General features: G+C 42.9%; 1 protein-coding gene across 1 annotated transcript in view; it reads right to left on the reverse strand.

The window, feature by feature from the left end:
• Positions 1-21,831, reverse strand: part of LOC115145933 (otoferlin-like) — a 36,550-nt gene that overhangs the window by 14,379 nt on the left and 340 nt on the right. The window contains exons 2-22 of the mRNA XM_029687605.2: positions 19,669-19,749; positions 18,768-18,900; positions 18,479-18,533; positions 18,248-18,379; positions 17,975-18,037; positions 15,535-15,619; positions 15,236-15,395; positions 13,878-14,064; positions 9,456-9,642; positions 8,938-9,161; positions 7,581-7,689; positions 4,781-4,967; positions 4,455-4,575; positions 4,118-4,218; positions 3,821-3,911; positions 3,273-3,389; positions 2,920-3,072; positions 2,541-2,730; positions 2,056-2,180; positions 1,709-1,843; positions 318-479 (exon numbers count right to left, since the gene is read on the reverse strand). Of these exons, the coding sequence (XP_029543465.1) occupies positions 318-479; positions 1,709-1,843; positions 2,056-2,180; positions 2,541-2,730; positions 2,920-3,072; positions 3,273-3,389; positions 3,821-3,911; positions 4,118-4,218; positions 4,455-4,575; positions 4,781-4,967; positions 7,581-7,689; positions 8,938-9,161; positions 9,456-9,642; positions 13,878-14,064; positions 15,236-15,395; positions 15,535-15,619; positions 17,975-18,037; positions 18,248-18,379; positions 18,479-18,533; positions 18,768-18,900; positions 19,669-19,717 (2,766 nt within the window). The 5' untranslated portion in view covers positions 19,718-19,749. The remainder of the gene's footprint in view (positions 1-317; positions 480-1,708; positions 1,844-2,055; positions 2,181-2,540; positions 2,731-2,919; positions 3,073-3,272; positions 3,390-3,820; positions 3,912-4,117; positions 4,219-4,454; positions 4,576-4,780; positions 4,968-7,580; positions 7,690-8,937; positions 9,162-9,455; positions 9,643-13,877; positions 14,065-15,235; positions 15,396-15,534; positions 15,620-17,974; positions 18,038-18,247; positions 18,380-18,478; positions 18,534-18,767; positions 18,901-19,668; positions 19,750-21,831) is intronic.

Consider the following 21,831-nt stretch of genomic DNA (forward strand, 5'->3'; position numbering starts at 1 on the left):
GAATTGAACCCACAATCCTGGCATTACAAGTGCCATACTCTACCAACTGAGCCATACAGGAGACTGCAGACATCAACATTACTGGTTAATTTGGGTCTAATCAAAGCATTTATAATTACATGTCTGGCAGACATTTCGTTTTGTTTGACTGTTATTAAAGGCCCAGGGGATTTTAAAGGCCCAATGCACAAGATTGTCCTGTGTTTTATATATATTTCCACACTATGAAGGCAACTTGAAAGTCAACATTCAACTTCTACCAACCAATTTCCCTCTACTCTTAGACAAATAGAAAGTTGATCTATTGCCAGGCTCACCTGCAGCAGTTCGAAGGCCGCCAGCATTTCTCCAGCGGCGCAGCTCCCCCTATAGATCTGGTAGTACTCTAGTTGGGGAGGGAAACGTGGAGGTCCGTAGTGTTCATCCGCCATCTTGGTTATAGGCTTGGCGAAGGTCCTGCCCATGAACTCTGCTTTGCCCTGGAGTCACATCATAACAGGGAGTAATGGGATACAATCCAAATATAACCCTGACCCTTCTGTGGTAAATCAAGGTCCACACTACATCCACAAATATTAAGGTTTCAATATTTGAAAGAATGGTCTCTTTGGTATACTGTACAATCTAGAATCCAAGGAAATTGGCCGGTGTTTACATTTCAAGCATTTTAAGAGTAAAATGTGACATTTAAAAAAACAATACCATAAGAAATACAATAAAGGGTTTTCATGGCACGTCATTCATCAATATGTTAAGTATGACATCAGCTTTACCTAACACAGAAGCATGGCTTGACAATGCACATGCTTCAAAGCTCAAGAAAACACAACAGAACAATGAAGAACAACTAGCCTGGTTCCAGATCTGTTTGTAAATGCTTTGACAACTCGACCATAGGAGTTATCTATACGCACAAACAGATCTGGGACCAGGCTAGAAAACAATGGCAAGACACCCAAACATAACCACTGTACCACATAAGCAACAAGCTTTTATTGAAGGAATGCAAGAGGGATAAGGCCTGATGTCCAGTGAATTTGTCGTTTCAGCTAAATCTTATACCTCTTGCATGCCTTGGGCCAAGGCTCTCCAACCCTGTTCCTGGAGAGCTACAGTCCTGTAGGTTTTTGCTCCAACCTTAATCTAGCACACCTGATTGTAATAATTAGCTGGTTGATAAACAGAATCCATGTGGCTGAATCAGGCTGGTTAGAACTGGGACTGGAGTAAAGAAACTTCAGGAGGGTAGCTCTCCAGGAACAGGGTTGGAGAGCCCTGCCTTGGAGCATAACGCTACTTCAAGCTGTCAATCAGAATTCAGTTCACACTCTACTTATCCCGAGTAAAGGTCATCCAAAACAATGGTGTTTATGTTCAGGAATGAATTATATGATCATCATTTGAGTCAACATATACATTCTTTCAAAAATAATTCAGAACAATTCTGTCCAATCTGATACATATATAATGGGCCACGTTCTTTTACAATGACGCTAACAAAGTACATGCTACAGTATCTCTTTCAAACGCAGAGCCTAATTCATTTTTGTACGACATTTATGTTACTTAGACGACTTGAGCAGCAAGGAAAGAGTGGTCTGGAAATCTAAACGACTGTATGCGTGGTCAGATGATCAATTGAAATTCAGATAGAATCTGTTATGATAGATCTGTTCTGACATGAGTTCTAACCAGGCATCATGCTTACCACCGTGTCCTGGTCATAGATTTCTATGACGATGATAGGCGGGTCGTCCCTCAGTTCTCCGACTTCTCCGAACAGTTCTACGTTGTCATACACCATCAGCTGGTCCCAGGTGGGGCACAGTGTCTCATTCAGCACCTGGGCAGAGAGTGACATTCATTCATTGATTCATTAAATTCACTCACCATCTTGTTATTCTCATTCACCATTCTGCACCGTGTAATTCTTATACGGACTCTTTAATTACTGGACCAAACTTCACCACGGTTCAAAGACAATAGTTATATTTGTGGATTCACTCTATTTTGTAACGAACGAACGAACAAACAATCAAATCTAGGTTGTCCTACCTCTGTGACCTGGCTGTGTGTGGAGAAGAAGACCCTGGCGAAGGGGTCTGAGAGGCCGCTGCTGTCTGCTGCAAACAGGCTGCGAGCCTGGTACATATGGACCCTCAGCTGGAAGATCTGCTTCACTGTGGAGGGGGACGATTCACAAGCATTTATCAATGAGATACTCTAGTTTCCCTTATTCATAGTGACACAATATGTGCACAAAATTTGAATTTTAAGAAAATGCATTTAGATTCAGAGTCAAAGTTCCCTGACGGTCTGAGGGCAGCCTGGTGGTCCCTAAGACATAAGACCACTAGGGGTAAGACCAAGGGATTTGTCTACTCAAATCATTCTATTTCTATGGAGATGTGTGCACATGCACGGGACGTTATCATCGCCCTTACTCATATAGAACACAGATAATGTTAGCACTTTATCCATAAATCACTTATGCGTGGTGATATATACGCGGCTCATCGGACACCATCGATCTCCCTTACTCGTGTATGTGAGGCTGATGGGGGGAGCAGACTGCGAGCCAGGTCCTTTCAGCATCTTGTTCTCTTCGAAGCCGTTGGGCAGCCCAGACAGGAAGTCCTTCCTCTGACGGTTCAGACCCAGCCACAGGTAGATCTCTGTCTTAGCCTGCACTGTCCAGCCAGCTGCCCCAAAGCCCTTCTTACCAGGTAGCTGGGGTGATAAGGCAAATACACGAATGGAAAATCAGATGGACACACCAGTAGTGATTCAGATCTAGCGAAAAGGGGGACGGCTGTAAATAATATCATCTTTTAGAGTTCAAGCCAAATAAATAAGCACACATTGGAAGAGGAAGCATGCATAGGTTTGGTTATGGATGTAGAGTAACTATGCACAGACCTTGAAGAAGATGGTTTTGACTTTGCCACAGTCCTTCCCGGTCTCCTCGTCCACCCCGGAGTACAGGATGTCTTTGGAGGGGACACGGGCGTAGGCAATACGCTTGTTGTTACTCATCATCCAGATGTAGACGTCCGGGATGCTGTGCTGCGGCTGCCATTTACACATAGAGGAATCAAACAACCAATCAATCAAATAAATATTTCTCGGGAAAGCGTGTAGCTCAAACATATATATACGTATACGATAGAAGAAAAGAAAGATGAACAAAGACTTCAGGAATGGTATCGATAGTTTTAGACGCATTAACAGATGATGTACGTATGGTGTATGTACACCCCTTGCTGACTTACCTCATCAGCTAGAAACCTGAGCTTCTGGAGGAAGTTCTGAACCAGCTTGATCTTATCTCTCACTGTGTTCTTCTTCACCTGCGTCCTGATGGTCTTAGCCTGCTGACCTATGCTCTCCTACAAGCACACACAATGAGACGATCATCATTTGTAGCACACAAACACAACATGAATCAATATGATAGAATAGTAGATATAATGGTAATGGTGGCCCCATGTGGCTCAGTTGGTAGAGTGTGGCTCTTGCAAAGCCAGGGTTGTGGGTTTGATTCCCACGGGGGACCAGTAAGAACAAATATGAAAACATACGTACGTACTCGCTACTGTAAGTCACTCGGGATAAGAGCGTCAGTAAAATGTAGTAGGAGGGCCATACAAAGTCTTACAATGCATTATAACCACATCATAATGTATTATACCTGTAGGCTTTGAGTAAAGTGTTACCCACAAAGATAATATACAGTATATAATTCTATATGTAATTGGGTGGTGTTACCAACATAATAAATACAAATATCACAATAATCTTTGGCTCATGTGTGCCGTACCAGTTCCCTCATGCAGGACTTGAGTCTCTCCTTGTCCAGCTTGGTCCTCCCAGTCTGATTCTGGTCTTTGTTAGCCAGAGTCAGAAATTGACTGAAGAAATAATTAAATGTTAGCCAATACTGCATCCCAAATGGCACCCTATTCCCTAAATAGTGCACCAATTTTGGCCAGAGACCTATGGACTCTGGTCAAAAGTAGTGCACTACGTAGGGAATAGGGTGCCATAATTGTGTAAGTAAGTAGAGAGCAAATATGGCTTGGCTAGGCTCAGTAGTGTGGAAAGGGTAAGTAGACACCTGCATCCGTTGCCGAGATCCTCCAGGACCCCTCTCAGTCTGCGTTCCGGATAGGCCTTCTCTGTCTTAATGACCTCCTGAACATCGTTCAGACCCTCCTCCTGTTGACACAGTGTTATAGACATGTTAGAACATTAGGATGCTTTAATAATGTTGTTGAAAGTGAAAATAACAGGGCTGGGAATTGCCAGGGACCTCACGATACAATATTATCACGAGGTTTAGGTGCTGATACGATATGTAACTGTATCGATTTCCCCCCATCACTAGAAAATAATGCTGTAATGATGTTGTTTTTACACATTTTGATGGGTATTAAGGTAGTTGACTGACTCACCAGTTTATCTGCGATGTTGTCCATGATGTTGGCATTGTACAGTCTTCTTCTCTGGTCTTGCCACCAGCTCTTGATATAAATACACGGCTTCCTCTCAAAGTAAGGCAGGTGGAAATAGTTTCTGAAAGTTTGAGATGCATAAAGAGAGACACTGAAACCTGCACTAGTGAGATCTACGATCTGGTTGCAGTGAACAACAATCCCAGCGGGAAAACTGGTTGAAATGATTGATATAAGAACTAGTCCACAAGCAGAACTAACGTCATTTCAACCAGCTTTCCCCGCTGTCCTGTAATACTCTGCTTATGTGTGTGTTGGGATCTGACCTGTCGGTGATGACCGGTTTCATGGGCGGGGTGGAGGACACGGAGACCAGGTCATTATCATCTCCCTCCTCTTCATCACTGGAGCCTTGGATCAGCTCTGACTCCTCTTCATCTCCGTCTCCCCCACTCCTCTTCCCGCTACCCGACTTGGGTTTGGTCACGCCGTCAATTTCGCTCCCATAGTTACCTAGTTAAAAGACGCAAGATTAAAATATGATTATGAACATGACAACATACAGATCATCAAGGATTGGTTACCCAGACCCAGATTAAGCCTAGTCCTTGATTTAACAAAATGATTAATGGAGAATCGTCATTGAGGGACTGTTTCCCAGACACCGATTAAGCCTAGTCCTAGACTAACACAGGACTAGGCTTAATCTGTATCCAAGAAACCTGCCCTACTGTCACGTTCTGACCTTTATTTCCTTTGTTTTGTCATTATTTAGTATGGTCAGGGCGTGAATTGGGTGGGCAGTCTATGTTTGTTTTTCTATGTTTTGGGGTATTTCTATGTTTCGGCCTAGTATGGTTCTCAATCAGAGGCAGGTGTCATTAGTTGTCTCTGATTGAGAATCATACTTAGGTAGCCTGGATTTCACTGTGTGTTTGTGGGTGATTGTTCCTGTCTCTGTGTTTTGCACCAGATAGGGCTGTTTTTGGTTTTCCACGTTTATTGTTTTGTAGTGTTCATGTTTATCTGTTTTTATTAAACATGAGTCAATATAACCACGCTGCGTTTTGGTCCTCCTCTACTTCACCACAGGAAAACCCTTACAGAATCACCCACCAACCAAGGACCAAGCGGCGTGGTAACGGGCAATGGCAAAAGCAGCAGCAGGAGCAGGAGCAGCAGCAGCAGCAGTGGGAGAGGCTGCACTACTTGGAGAAATGGACATGGGAGGAGATTCTAGACGGGAAAGGACCCTGGGCAGAGCCAGGAGAATATTGCCGCCCCAAGGCAGAGCTGGAGGCAGCAAAAGCAGAGAGGCGGCATTATGAGGAACTAGCACGGCAGAGCGGATGGAAGCCCGAGAGTCAGCCCCAGAAATTTCTTGGGGGGGAGGGCTCGCAGGGAGTATGGCTACGCCAGGTAGGAGACCTGAGCCAACTTCCTGTGGTTACCGGGGGGCTAGAGAGACCAGGCAGGCACCGTGTTATGCTGTGGAGCGCACGGTGTCCCCAGTGCGGGTGCACAGCCTGGTGCGGTACATTCCAGCTCCGCTCAAGAGCTCCGCGTATCGGCCGGGCTAGAGTGGGCATCGAGCCAAGTGCCATGAAGCCGGCTCTACGCATCTGGTCTCCAGTGCGTCTCCTTGGGCCGGCTTACATGGCACCAGCCTTGCGCACGGTGTCCCCGGTTCGCCTGCATAGCCCAGTGCGGGCTATTCCACCTCGCCGCACTGGCAGGGCGACCGGGACCATCCAACCGGGTAAGGTTGGGCAGGCTCGGTGCTCAAGAGCTCCAGTGCGCCTGCATGGCCCGGTCTATCCGTCACCACCTCCACGCACCAGCCCTCCGGTGGCAGCCCCCCGCACCAGGCTGTCTCTCCGGCTCATCCTTACAGGGGCTCCCGCCTGTCCAGCGCCGCCTGAGCCACCCGTCTGCCCAGCGCCGCCAGTGCCGCCCGTCTGCCCAGTGCCTCCCGTCTGCCCAGCGCCGCCAGTGCCGCCCGTCTGCCCAGCGCCGCCAGTGCCACCCGTCTGCCCAGCGCCGCCAGTGCCGCCCATCTGCCCAGCGCCGCCAGTGCCGCCTGTCTGCCAGGAGCCGCCAGTGCCGCCCGTCAGCCAGGGGCCGCCAGTGCCGCCAGTCAGCCAGGGGCCGCCAGTGCCGCCAGTCAGCCAGGGGCCGCCAGTGCCGCCAGTCAGCCAGGGGCCGCCAGTGCCGCCAGTCAGCCAGGGGCCGCCAGTGCCGCCAGTCAGCCAGGGGCCGCCAGTGCCGCCAGTCAGCCAGGGGCCGCCAGAGCCCCTCTGTCCCGAGCTTCCGCCCCTCTGTCCCGAGCTTCCGCCCCTCTGTCCCGAGCTTCCGCCCCTCTGTCCCGAGCTGCCCCACCTCTGTCCCGAGCTTCCCCTCTATCCAGTGGGGTCATTGAGAAGGGTGGTCATGGTTAGAAAGCCACGGAGGCGGACAATAAAGCGGACTAAGACAATGGTGAAGTGGGGTCCGCGTCCCGCGCCAGAGCCCCCACCGCGGACAGACGCCCACCCAGACCCTCCCCTATAGGTTAAGGTTTTGCGGCCGGAGTCCGCACCTTTGGGGGGGTACTGTCACGTTCTGACCTTTATTTCCTTTGTTTTGTCATTATTTAGTATGGTCAGGGCGTGAATTGGGTGGGCAGTCTATGTTTGTTTTTCTATGTTTTGGGGTATTTCTATGTTTCGGCCTAGTGTGGTTCTCAATCAGAGGCAGGTGTCATTAGTTGTCTCTGATTGAGAATCATACTTAGGTAGCCTGGGTTTCACTGTGTGTTTGTGGGTGATTGTTCCTGTCTCTGTGTTTTGCACCAGATAGGGCTGTTTTTGGTTTTCCACGTTTATTGTTTTGTAGTGTTCATGTTTATCTGTTTTTATTAAACATGAGTCAATATAACCACGCTGCGTTTTGGTCCTCCTCTACTTCACCACAGGAAAACCCTTACACCTACATGTGCTACCTGCTGCCTTAGTATTATGGTGTAACCTGAAGTCAGTTTTATTGATATAATAGGGCTGAATTCTAACCTGAGTTCTATGTGGGTTAACTTTGCATAGATCATGCACTGATGTCAAGGGGAGATGAGTGAGTATTGAAGCTACCAACCTATCGTAACCTCGAAGCTGATTGGTTTGTCCCCGATCTTCCTGTCAATCATGGTGGCCTCCAGGAACACCCCGAAGAGGAAGAACTCCTCTACTTTCCCTGTGGCGCTCTAGATGAAGAGACACAAAGATGAACTTGTACATACATTATAACAGGAATAATTCTCCCACCTTCCCAGTGGAATTCTGGATGGATAGGGAGTAGAGACATAAATGTTCATTTGGAAAACATTATCAGGAAGAACACCTCCCCTTTCACAGTGGTGTTCTGGATGGATGGAGAGACAAAGATTAAAAGGATACTTTGGGATTTTGGCAATGATGCCCTTCATCTACTTCCCCAGATGAACTCATGGATACCATTTTTATGGGTTTAGCGGAAGTTTCGCAAGCCAATGCTTACTAGCGTTAGCGCAATGACTGTTAGTCTATGGGTATCTAGTAGCATGCTAGCATTGTCATTCTGTCATTGTGGTAATGCTAGTTAGCATTGGCTCACGACATTGCCTAGCTTCCTTCATACTGGACACAGAGCGATAAAAATTGTATCCACGAGTACATCTGACTCGGTGCAAGTAGATTGCCAAAATCCCGAAGTATCCCTTTAATTTGGACACCCTCATATGTGATAATTAAGCAATAAGGCATGAGGGGGTGTAGTAAATGGCCAATTTACCATGTTCTTGATCACCACAAACCCCAGAGGTGCCTTATTGCTATTATAAACTGGTTACCAACGTAATTAGAGCAGTAAAAATAAATGTTTTGTCATACCCGTGGTTTACAGTCTGATATACCACGGCTTTCAGCCAATCAGCATTAACGGGAGATGTATGCCTTGATAATGCTGTGATGTGTACTATATGGTGTCTGATATATGAAAATATAGTGTATAAAAGAGTATGGTGAGTATTTTAATGATGAGTATGAAAACACGGAGCATGCAGAGCTCTAGTTCAGGACTCTGGCAAAGACCAGAGACGCTTACATAGACTCTCTCTCGCTCGACCGGCTCTATTGTGTGACTTACATTGTCTGAACACATAAAAATACCTCTATTAATGGAAACAGTCAGTTAATAATGTAGCATCAGTGATCGGCTAAATAAAGATGATCAATAATTTAGTCTGATTGCACTGTGATGACCTGTTTGTTGTGAGCTGTGAGTCCCAGGAGGGTTTATCTGCTTGAGCAGTCACCCATGAGAGGGAGGGAGAGAGAGAGACACACACACAGAGAGACACAAAGAGAGAGAGACACAGAGAGAGAGAAAGAGGTAGAGACAGTGTGTGTGTGTGTATGTGTGTACGAGCAAGCGTGTGTGAATATTTACATACATGCATGTGTGTGAGACCCACCTCTGAGATGTTAGGCACTCCCTCCACCTGCACCTCGGTGGAGCTCATGATATCCGGGGAGGAGGTGTCCAGGATCTCCACACCCAGGCTGACCAGCAGGCGGGCTCTGAAGGACACCCCCTCCCCCAGGCCCTCATTCAGGTCCTGGTGCTCGTCCATGATGGTGTAGCTACGAGTGGAGCCATACATGTTCACCCAAGCCGGACCCAGGGTGGGAAGGAAGCCTGGCAGAGTATGGGTGTAAAGAGCATGGCAATTTGGCAAGTGCTTTTGGAGATTGGAGCGGTAACTCCGGACCACACACTGGCAAACCGCAAAACGCCTCTCTTGTCGGTTACAATTTGTCAGACTATTTCATGAGGTAACACTTCCACAATTTGCTCCAGCTGAGACTTGGCACCGATTTCACTTTCCTTTACTCCATAGAAACACCAAATATAACAAATGAAAGACACAAGAAAGAAACACAACGCACAGTATCTTCTGAATTAAGGGAAATGATTTCTACACTGAAGAACCTTTGTCTCCATCATTGGCGATCTTTCTCAGGTCAATGAAGTGTGTTCCGAGGGCCACGTCGTTCACTTTGTCCGAGTCTCGGATCTGGACCTTCATGCGTTTGCAGAGCGGTGGAAACATCTCAGTGAAGACGATCTGCTCGTTCCAGATTGGCTCGTAGCTGCTCTTCTGGATAGACGTTTTCCCCTGGGATCACAAAGCAGTCCACTTAAACAATACAATAATACAAGTTGTGCCCATTGCATATAACATAACATAGCATATGATGAGAGAAAGTTTGTGAACCACTTAGGATTTTCTGTATTTCTGCATAAATTTGACCTAAAATGTGATTAGATCTTCATCTAAGTCCTAATAATAGATCAAGTGAACATGATTAAACAAATAACAAAAACAATTGTACTTTTTCCATTTATTTATTGTGCAAGTTGGTCCAACATTCGATTTCTTTGTCGGAAAAAGTATGTGAACCTCTAGATCAGGTATTCCCAAACTGGGGTAAGGGGGTACGGGCAGTGCCGTCGGGGGCACGCCAAATAAAAATGTGATTCACATTTTCAAACAGTCCATTTATATTTTCCAACAGGGCTATACATTTGGGTGAGTTTTTTTCTCGCCTGAGTAGCCTTTGCTTCACTGCCAAAAATAGAATTAAACCACCTAGTGTTCAGCAAAATAACAACAGAATTTCAAATACAGGTAGCCTAGTCAAATAATTAACATCCAATCACATTAACCGTTACTCTCTCACGGGAATCCTTCACTCTTGTGCAAATATTTACAAACGAAACATGACAATTTAAAAAATAAGCCACAGGAGTTTTTTGAGCGAGAATAAACGCCTTTTGAGTAGTAAGACATGTATAAAAGCAACAGATACCATTAATAAGAAGGGGCTAGAAGCGTCTTATATGGTGACCTACTGAGTGGCTAGGACAGGCAAGCCCCATACTATTGTGGAGGACATAATTCTTCCTGCTGCCGTGGATATGGTTGAGACAATGTTGTGGGGAAAGGCCGAAAAAACTATACAGACAATATCTTCATCAAACAACACTGTTTCACGATGCATCAGTGACATGGCAGGAGATGTTTTGAAACAATTACAGCTTCGGATACAAGCCAGTGAATTATATGCGTTACAGCTGAATGAGTCAACAGACAGGGCGGGCCTGGCACAGCTCCTGGTATATGTCCGTTACGTTTATGAGGAGTCAATTAATAAGGAAGACATCCTCTTCTGCAAACCACTGGAAACCAGGACAACATGAGAGGATATTTTAAGTACTCGACAGCTTTGTGACATCAAATGGACTTTGGTGGTCAAGGTGTGTTGGTATCTGTACTGATGGCACAAAAGCCAACGCAGGGAGACATAGTGGAGTGGTAACGTGCGTGCAAGCAGTTGCTCCCAACGCTACTTGGGTACACTGCAGCATCCACAGAGAGGCTCTTGCTGCCAAGGGAATGCCTGACAGCTTGAAAGACGATTTGGACACTACAGTGAAAATGGTTAACATTGTTAAGGCAAGGCCCCTGAACTCTTGTGTACTTTCTGCATTATGCAATGATATGGGCAGCGACCATGTAGCGCATTTACAACATACAGAAGTGCGAGGGTTATCAAGGGGCAGAGTACTGACACGTTGTTTTAAATTGAGAGACAAGCTTACAGTTTTCATTACTGACCATCATTTTCACTTGTCTGACCGCTTGCCTGATGACAAGTTTCTCACACAACTGGCCTATCTGGGTGATGTTTTTTCTCCACTGAATGATCTGAATCTAGAATGACAGGGACTCTCCGCAACTATATTCAATGTGGGGGACAAAATTGAGGCTATGATAAAGAAGTTGGAGCTCTTCTCTGCCTGCATTAACAAGGACAACACACAGGTCTTTCCATCATTGTATGATTTGTTTGTGTGCAAATGAACTCAAGCTTACGGACAATGTCAAATGTGATATAGCGAAGCACCTGAGTGAGTTGGGTGAGCAATTATGCAGGTACTTTTCCGAAACGGACGACACAAACAACTGGATTCATTATCCCTTTCATTCCCTGGCTCCAGTCCACTTACCGATGTCTGAACAAGAGAGCCTATTCAAAATTGCAACAAGCGGTTCTGTGAGAATGTAATTTCATCAGAAGCCACTGCCAGATTTCTAGCAAATCGCACTGTTAAGACACAAATGCCATTTGCAACCACGTACCTATGTGAGAGTGGATTCTCCACCCTCACTAGCATGAAATCTAAATACAGGCGTGTGTGGAAAATGATGTAAGACTGATACTCTCTCCAATACAACCCAACATTGCAGAGTTAGGCGCATCCTTTCAAGCACACCCTTCTCATTAACCTGTGGTGAGTTATTCACAATTTTTGATGAACAAATAAGGTTTTGTATGTAAGATGGCGAAATAAAGAGCAAAATGATTGATTATTATTATTTTATTATTTGTGCCCAATAAGAGCTCTTTGTCACTTCCCACGAGCCAGGTTGTGACAAAAACTCACACTCATTCTTATGTTTAATTAATGTATTGTATAGTGTGTGTGTGGCAATCTTACGATGATGGCAATAAAACAACATTTGCGAGTGCGCTGACCCTGGTGCTAGAGGGGGTACGCAGCTGGAGGTTGAATGTTTGAAGGGGTACAGGACTATAAAACGTTTGGGAACCACTGCTCTAGATTAATCAGCTCAATTAAGTGCAGTAAAGCAGTCAAACATTTAATATTTGGTCCCATTTTCCTTGCTACAGTGAATGCATCAAGCTTGTTTTGGAAGACCTTTTGCCCAATAGTAACTGAATGGTGAATGATGACTGGAGTCATTTTCTTTATAAGTGAGTAGATGAGATGTTGGTGGGGGGTTATGATCTTTTTGCCTCTGTAACCTTCGCACTCATCCTATTCATGATTATCCATAATCATGGTAGCATCCACATGAATGTAGAAATGTTCAGATACATATTATATTCTTAATAACAATACAAGTGACTCCAAAATGGTAGACATTATTCACCATTCAGTTCTTCCCGAATAAACTGCAAATGCATCCAATGAGCTTCTAGAGTCACAAGGTTGATGTAGTCATTGTGAATATGGGAATATGGGACCAAATACGACACTTTTGACTACTTTAAATCACTTAATTGAGCTGATTAATCTAGAGGTTCGCATACTTTTTCCAACAAAGAAGTTGAATGTTGGACCAATTTGCTCAATGAAAAAATATAAAAGTGTTATTTGTTTAATCATGTTCACTTGATCTATTATTAGATGAAGATCTATCATATTTTAGGCCAAATGTATGTAGAAATACAGAAAATCCCGAAGGGTTCACAAACTTTCTCTCTTTAAGGTACGTGGGACGCTAGCGTCCCACCTGGCCAACATCCAGTGAAATTGCAGAGTGCTATATTCAAAAACAGAAATACTCATTATACAAATGCATAAAACATACAAGTGTTACACATCGGTTTAAAGATGAACTTCTTGTTAATCCAACCACGGTGTCAGATTTCAAAAAGGCTTTATGGCGAAAGCATACCATGCGATTATCTGAGAACAACGCCCAGCAGACAAATCATTACAAACAGTTACCAGCCAAGTAGAGGAGTTACACAAGTCAGAAATAGAGATAAAATGAATCACTTACCTTTGATGATCTTCATATGGTTGCACTTAGAAGACTCCCATTTACTCAATAAATGTACGTTTTGTTCGATAAAGTTCGATAAACCTCCGTTTTGTTCACCTGTTTTGTTCAGTAATACACAGGCTCAAAGCAGTCACAACAGGCAGACGAAAAATCAAAATAGTATCCATAAAGTTCGTAGAACCATTTCAAACAATGTTTATAATTAATCCTCAGGTTGTTTTTAGTCATAATAATCAATAATATTTCAACCGGACACGTCAATATAAAAGGTAAACAAGAAAGGCGCGCTTTCTGTCCACTCATTCAGACTGCTCTTACTCCCTCATTTTTCAGAATACAAGCCTGAAACAATTTCTAAAGACTGTTGATATCTAGTGGAAGCCATAGGAAGTGCAATTTGAGTCCTAAGTCAATTGATACTGTAATGGCATTCAATAGAATACTACAAACATTTTAAAAATCCCACTTCCTGGATGGATTTTTCTCAGGTTTTTGCCTGCCAAATCTGTTCTGTTTTACCCACAGACATTATTTTAACAGTTTTGGAAACTTTAGAGTGTTTTCTATCCAAATCTATTATATGCATATCCTAGCTTCTGGGCCTGAGTAGCAGGCAGTTTACTTCATCTGGAAGTGAAAATAGTGCCCCCTACCCTAGTGTTGACATAGCATAGAATAACATAATGTAAGATAGCTTAACATAATGTAACATAACATTACACAGCAAGCAACAGAACAGTGCTATTACTTACCCTCTGGCCAGCGAAGAGTATTTGTACATAAGGGTCCACAAGGTCCTTGTTCTCCCCAATGAAAGCCTTTTTGACATTAGCCATAATGCTGGTGTTCATCTTGGGAAGGCCCTCAGCTCTGTAGATCTTCACATAGTAGCGAGCCCACTGACGCTCTGCGGGAACCCCCTCAGGTAACAGGAGGTTACTGAAACCACAGAATTAAAGACAAACACTTGTTACACATTGCATTGTATCTCTATGACTAAAACAGCAATAGAAAGTAATCAAGAATTGTGAGATGGGAGAGCTTTCACAGGAACTCTAGAGCTTGGCCTATTGCTGCTTTTATTGCTACAGCATTACGACTACAGTTTTACTACTACAGTATTATTACTACATTATTACTACTACAGTTTTACTACTACAGTATTACTTATACAGCATTGCTACCGCAGTTTTATTACAACATTATTACTACTACAGTTTTACTACTACAGTATTACTTATACATTATTACTACAACAGCATTGCTACCACAGTATTATTACTGCAGTATCACCGATATATTATTACTACTATGGTATTATTACTACATTATTGCCACCACAGTATTATTACTACATTATTACTACCACAGTATTGTTGCTACAGTATTACTAATGCAGTATTATTACTACAGTATTATTACTGCAGTAGTATTACCACATTATTACTACAGTATTACTACTGAAGTATTATTACTACAGTATCACTGGTAAATTATTACTACTACAGTATTACCACTACAGTATTATTACCACATTATTACTGATAAATTATTACTACATTATTACTACCACAGTATTACTACTGCTGTATTATTACTACAGTATCACTGGTAAATTATTACTACTACAGTAGTATTACTACATTATTACTACCACAGTATTACTACTGAAGTATTATTACTACAGTATCACTGGTAAATTATTACTACTACAGTAGTATTACTACATTATTACTACCACAGTATTACTACTGAAGTATTATTACTACAGTATCACTGGTAAATTATTACTACTACAGTATTATCACTGCATTATTACTGATCAATTATCACTACCACAGTATTATTACTACATTATTACTACCACAGTATTACTACTGCTGTATTATTACTCCAGTATTACTGATAAATTATTACTACTACAGTATTATTATTACTACAGTATTACTGATAAATTATTACTACTACAGTTTTATTACTGATAAGTTATTACTACTACAGTATTATTACCACATTATTACTACACTATTATTACTAAATTACTACTACAGTATTACTACTACATTATTACTACTACACTAATATCCCCAATAATATGTTGGTTGTTTACCCTTCTACGTCATCTTCATCGGTTTCGGTGGCCTTGTGTGGAGTCTTGATGTTGTCTCCTTTCCCCACGACGGCGATGTCACATTTAATGTAACCTTTGCACCCGGCAGTGATGTCATCAGGGTCAGAGAGAAGGGCCCATTTGTGGAAAAACTGGTGTTCTATTAGACAAAAATAATACAAATAAGTGACATTCATATGTGAGGTATACTGATCAGTACCAGAGTCATAGTGTAGTATAGACAGAGTATAGACATAGGTCACTAGTAGCTACTATGTTTCCAACTATTTCTCCCTGACCTGGATGCGAGTAGACGGTGCCTACATCCAGTTTGAAAGAGCCAACCAGAGTCCCACTACGCAGGAGGTTCTTGGAGTGGATTACCTGAGGGATGGATGAGCAAAGTGAAGATTGCAATGTGCATCATTAATATGTGACCTGAGTTGAATATAATGAATGACTGTGTAAATGATGGTCACAGTGATCAAATCAAATCAAATTGTATTTGTCAAATGCGCCGAATACAACAGGTGTAGCAGACCTTACAGTGAAATGCTTACTTACAAGCCCTTAACCAACAATGCTTTAAGAAGTTAATAAGAAAAACGTGTTATGTAAAAAAAAGATAGAAAATAAAAGTAACAAATAAATAAACAGCAGCAGTAAAATAACAATAGCAATAGCGAGGCTATATACAGGGGGTACCAGTACAGAGTGAATGTGCGGTGGCACTGGTTAGTCGAGGTAATTGAAGAAATATCTACATGTAGGTAGAGTTAAAGTGACCATGCATAGATAATAAACAGAGAGTAGCAGCAGCGTAAAATAGGGGTCTGGGTAGTCTTATGGCTTGGGGATAGAGGTTGTTAAGAAGCCTCTTGGACCTAGAGAGAACAGTCTATGACTAGGGTGGCTGGAGTCTTTGACAATTTTTAGGGCCTTCCTCTGACACCGCCTGTAATAGAGGTCCTGGATGGCGGGAGGCTTGGCCCCAGTGATGTACTGGGCCGTACGCACTACCCTCCATAGTGCTTTGTGGTCGGAGGCTGAGCAGTAGCCATACCAGGCAGTGATGAAACCAGTCAGGATCTCGATGGTGTACCCATGCAAAATCTTTTCAGTCTCCTGAGGGGGAATAGGCTTTGTCGTGCCCTCTTCACGACTGTCTTAGTGTGTTTGGACCATGATAGTTTGTTAGTGATGTGGACACCAAGGAACTTAAAGATCTCAACCTGTTCCACTACAGCCCCGTCGATGAGAATGGGGGCGTGCTCAGTCCTCCTTTTCCTATAGTCCACAATCATCTCATTTGTCTTGATCACGTTGAGGGAGAGGTTGTTGTCCTGGCATCACACTGCCAGGTCTCTGACCTCCTCTCTATAGGCTGGCTCATCGTTGTCGGTGATCAGGCCTACCACTATTGTGGCTTCGTCAAACTTGATGATGGTGTTCTAGTCATGCTTGGCCATGCAGTCATGAGTTAACAGGGAGTATAGGAGGGGACTGAGCACGCACCCCTGAGGGGCCCCCGTGTTGAGGATCAGCATGTCAGATGTGTTGTTCCCTACCCTTACCACCTGGGGGCAGCCCGTCAGGAAGTCCATGATCTAGTTGCAGAGGGAGGTGTTTAGTCCCAGGGTCCTTAGCTTAGTGATGAGCTTTGAGAGCACTATGGTGTTGAATGCTGAGCTGTAGTCAATGAATAGCATTCTCACATAGGTGTTCCTTTTGTCCAGGTGGGAAAGGGCAGTGTTGAGTGCAATAGAGATTGCATCAACTGTGGATCTGTTGGGGCGGTATGCAAATTGGAGTGGGTCTAGGGTTTCTGGAATAATGATGTTGATGTGAGCCACGACCAGCCTTTCAAAGCACTTCATGGCTACAGACGTAAGACCTACGGGTCGGTAGTCACTTAGGTAGGTTACCTTAGTGTTCTTAGGCACAGGGACTATGGTGGTCTATTTGAAACATGTTGTTATTACAGACTCAGTAAGAGATGTCAGCGAAGACACTTGCCAGTTGGTCAGTGCATGCTCAGGGTACACGTCCTGGTAATCCGTCTGGCCCTGCGGGCTTGTGAATGTTGACCTGTTTAAAGGTCTTACTTACACAGTCATCCAGAACAGCTGATGCTCTCATGCATGCTTCAGTGTTACTTGCTTCGAAGCGAGCATAGAAGTAATTTAGCTCGTCTGGTAGGCTTGTGTCATTGGGCAGCTCGCGACTGTGCTTCCCTTTGTATTGGAGTTTGCAAGCCCTGCTACATCCGACGAGCGTCGGAGTCGGTGTAGTACTATTCAATCTTAGTCCTGTATTGACACTTTTCCTGTTTGATGGTTCGTCGGAGGGCATAGCGGGATTTCTTATAAGCTTCCAGGTTAGAGTCTCACTCCTTGAAAGCGGCAGCTCTACCCTTTAGCTCAGTGCAGATGTTGCCTGTAATCCATGGCTTCTGGTTGGGGTATGTACGTACAGTCACTTTGGGGACGACATCATCGATGCACTTATTGATGAAGCCAGTGACTGATGTGGTGTACTCCTCAATACATCGGAAGAATCCCGGAAGGTATTCCAGTGTGTGCTTACAAAACAGTCCTGTAGCTTAGCATCTGCTTCATCTGACCACTTTCTTACTCAATTCAAATCAAATCAAATCATTGCTCATTGCTCTCCGTTCATTTAGATAGGGAGGGTAATTATTTCAGAACTGTTTGTTTGTATTGTGGTAAAGCTACTCACCGACAGCTTCAGGATCTTGTCAAACATAACATCAGGTGGGACGTGGAAGTCAAAGACAAAATACTAAAAGAGAAATGTGACGTAAAATAAATGTATCAGTGTCATGAAGTTTTCTTTTAAAATGTGTAACTTTATTGAAATTATACATGAAGCTTTATTGATGACCATACATGTCATTACAACGCTTTAGACCTTGTTATCATCATCATCATTCTCCTCATCAACCTCCTCCTCCTTATCATCAAACTCATCATTCCAGGGCAGATTGGTTACCTCATTGTAGTATGGGCAGTTTGTCGACTCCTTCATCTGAGTGTACTTCTTATCGTCTCCGATCTCCACACAGACCACTGGATCCATGTTCAGCCCTACTAGCTGCCTGGCCTCTATGACGGTAACACTAACCTGGTAAAATAGGGTTATCATGTATAAAGACTCTTTATTTTAGCAATTTTTTTAGATGCTAATTATTCCTTGATTCATTGAACATATATTTAAATTTACTTGGAAATCCATTGGTCTCCCGGCACTAGGTTCCATCTTAATGTCTGGTTTTGATCTAATGTTATAGACATGTTAGAAACATGTTTCAGTGTGATTAAAACAATGCAGACTTACATTTCAGAATTCTGTAAACTACAAGATACTACATTGTAAACAATGTAATTGAATCATTAGTCTTCAATCCAAAACTCAGAGTTTGCTTCTATGTTATCTAACTCTATAGAATTGTATTTTATTTGTAAAATGAATGGCAAACCACAAGCAACATAGAACTGTGCTCTGTGCTTACCTCTTGTTGGAGACATTAGTGGTGACGGCTGTGACTGAGGCCAGGGAGATGGTGTCGGGGTCAGGACCCCCTCCCCCTCCCATCCCTCCCATGAAGTCCAGGTCCTCTGTCTCCAAGATGGCTGCCTCATCGCCTGGACAATCACAGTCAAGGAGGCCACACCTGTCAGAACAGCCTGACAGGATGATGATAGCTAAGCTTGACAACCACCCTTTTAGGTTGTTTCTGTCACTTTTTGTATTGTTTTTATTTTTGTTTGAATTTAAGTTTAATGTTACTATTTACAATTTATCATAGGATATGTTAAACATTTTCATCTATACTTTTCCCTTTTTTTCTTTTTTTACAAGAAACAATTGGGGTGGGTGGTGGTGGTGTGTGTGTGTGTGTGTGTGTGTGTGTGTGTGTGTGTGTGTGTGTGTGTGTGTGTACATGTGTGTGTGTGTACATGTGTACATGTGTGTGTGTGTATGTGTGTCTGTGTGTGTGCGTGTGTGTGTATGCGTGCATGAATGTGTGTGTACATGTGTGTATATGTGTGTGTGTGTGTCTGTGTGTATGCATATGTGTGTGTATATGTGTGTGTGTATGTGTGTGTGTATGTATGTGTATATGTGTGTGTGTGTGGCTGTGTGTGTGTGTGTGTGTGTGTGTGTGCATATGTGTGTGTGTGTGTGTGTGTGTGTGTGTGTGTGTGTGTGTGTGTGTGTGTGTGTGTGTGTGTGTGTGTGTGTTTATATGTGTGTGTATATGTGTGTTTTTATGTGTATGTGTGTGTATGTGTGTGTGCGTATGTGTGTGTCTGTGTGTGTATATGTGTGTGTGTGTGTATGTGTGTGTCTGTGTGTGTGTGTATATATGTGTGTTTGTGTGTATGTGTGTGTGTTGTAGTATACTGTACCTCTTCCTCCTTTTCCGTGGTCTGACTTATGGCCACGTGATTTCTTCATGATTCAAAAGAGTCCTTTTCTAGCTCTGTGAACTAAATAGAATTCAGGTAATTTTGTGGGAGGTCCTTGATTGTGACATAGACCATGTTTTTTAATTAATAAATCAACACATACTGCACTGTGGATTTGATTGATTTGAGCTTTTAGGATCCCTATATAGTGCAGTACTTTTGACCAGGACCCAAGTGCCATATGTAGGAAATAGGGTGCCATTTCAGGCACACATCAGTCTCCTCTTATGGCACAGTATAACAGTCAGTGGATGCATCACAAATGGCAACCAATTTCCTATATAGTGCACTACTTTTGACCAGAGCTCTAAACCAGTGTATTTCTTAAGGCGGGTAGCCTAGTTTCCACTCTACCACCACACCCTCTTCTGGCTCTGATGAGGAGTTTAAATAAATTGTCACCCCCCCCCCCCACCTCTCACCCAGCTGCACACACACATAATGAAAAAGTGAAAACATGTTTTTAGAAATGTTTTCAAATGTATTGAAAATGAAATACAGAAATAGCTGATTTACATAAGTATTCACACCCCATGTGTCAATCAATAACATGTTAGAAACACCTTTGGCAGCAATGAAAGCTGTGGGTCTTTCTGGGTAGGTCTCTAAGAGTTTTGCACACCTGGACTTTTTTGAAACAATTGTATTTTTCAAGCTCAGTCAAGTTTGTTGATGATCATTGCTAGGACAGCCATTTTCAAGTCTTGTCATGATTTTCCGATTTAAGTAAAAACTGTAACTAGGCCACTCAGGAACATTCAATGCCGTCTTGGTAAGCAACTCAAGTGTATATTTGGCCTTGTGTTTTAGGCTATTGCTGAAAGGCATGAATACTTTCTGAAGGCACTGTACATCAATAAACCAGGGATACATTTCCTATGCTTTGTGGGAAATAAAGCTCACAATAATTATTATTGTACATCAAACACCTTTAAAGGCATGTATTGTAATGTAAGATTTGAATGGTAAATGATGAATCCAACAGATCTCTTCGCAATGGGCTTTTCTCTCTGGTGTATACTGTAGCTGGCTTTTCTTTGGTCAAATATATTTGTTATAATATCGAAGTAGCTTTCAGGATCTATAATAGCAAACTTAACGAACTGCAAGTAACCTAAAAAAGTATTACAAAAGAAACACATACAGTAGGATTTGGGTGGAATTATTTCATGATTGATTTCATGACAGATCTCTATTCAGTTTGCGTTGACCTGTTTTCAGGTGATCTACATCAATTTACATATTTTGTTTCAGGGATTCTGTATTGCATGGTCTCAGTAGGGCTATGGTCAATTGCTTTATTCAGAACAGGGATGGTCAAGGTTATGAACCTTGTGTATGCTGCAGCAGTTTTTCTCTTGTTATGTCACTCACTGACAGTCACTCAGTTAGCCCATGTCAGCTAAAACATTTTAGATTGGTAAATTAGTTTAGTAAGCCAACTAACTTGTAGTAATCATGGTCAAGTTACTGAACAGGGGGGCCCCCATTGATATATATTTTTTAGACACTCTCACTCAGATATCACATTAAAAACAGCAAACATTTATCTTCACCCCATGGCTCGTTGTGATATTTCATGATTATAATTTTGCGGGGGGGGGGGGACTATGTGTGTATTGCTAGGTATTACTGCACTGTTGGAGCTAGAAACACAAGCGTTTCACTGCACCTGCAATAACATCTGCAAATCTGTGTCCGCAAGCAATAAACTTTGATTTAATTCAGCAAAATGAGTATGACATGAAATTTGTTCTAAAGTTGCTAAACCATGTTCTCTACACCCCATATCAAAATGTGTAGAATTAAAGCATACTTGTTTAAAAACGGCTAAACTATGTTCTCTACGCCCCATGTCAAAATGTGTAGAATTGCAGCATACTTGTTTAAAAGTTGCTAAACTATATTCTCTACGCCCCATGTCAAAATGTGTAGAATTGCAGCATACTTGTTTAAAAGTTGCTAAACTATATTCTCTACGCCCCATGTCAAAATGTGTAGAATTGCAGCATACTTGTTTAAAAGCTGCAAAACTATATTCTCTACGCCCCATGTCAAAATGTGTAGAATTGCAGGAAATTAACGCAAAAAAAATGTTCCTCT

Source organism: Oncorhynchus nerka, linkage group LG18 (assembly GCF_034236695.1).
Source record: "Oncorhynchus nerka isolate Pitt River linkage group LG18, Oner_Uvic_2.0, whole genome shotgun sequence".
NCBI classification, from domain to species: domain Eukaryota; kingdom Metazoa; phylum Chordata; class Actinopteri; order Salmoniformes; family Salmonidae; genus Oncorhynchus; species Oncorhynchus nerka.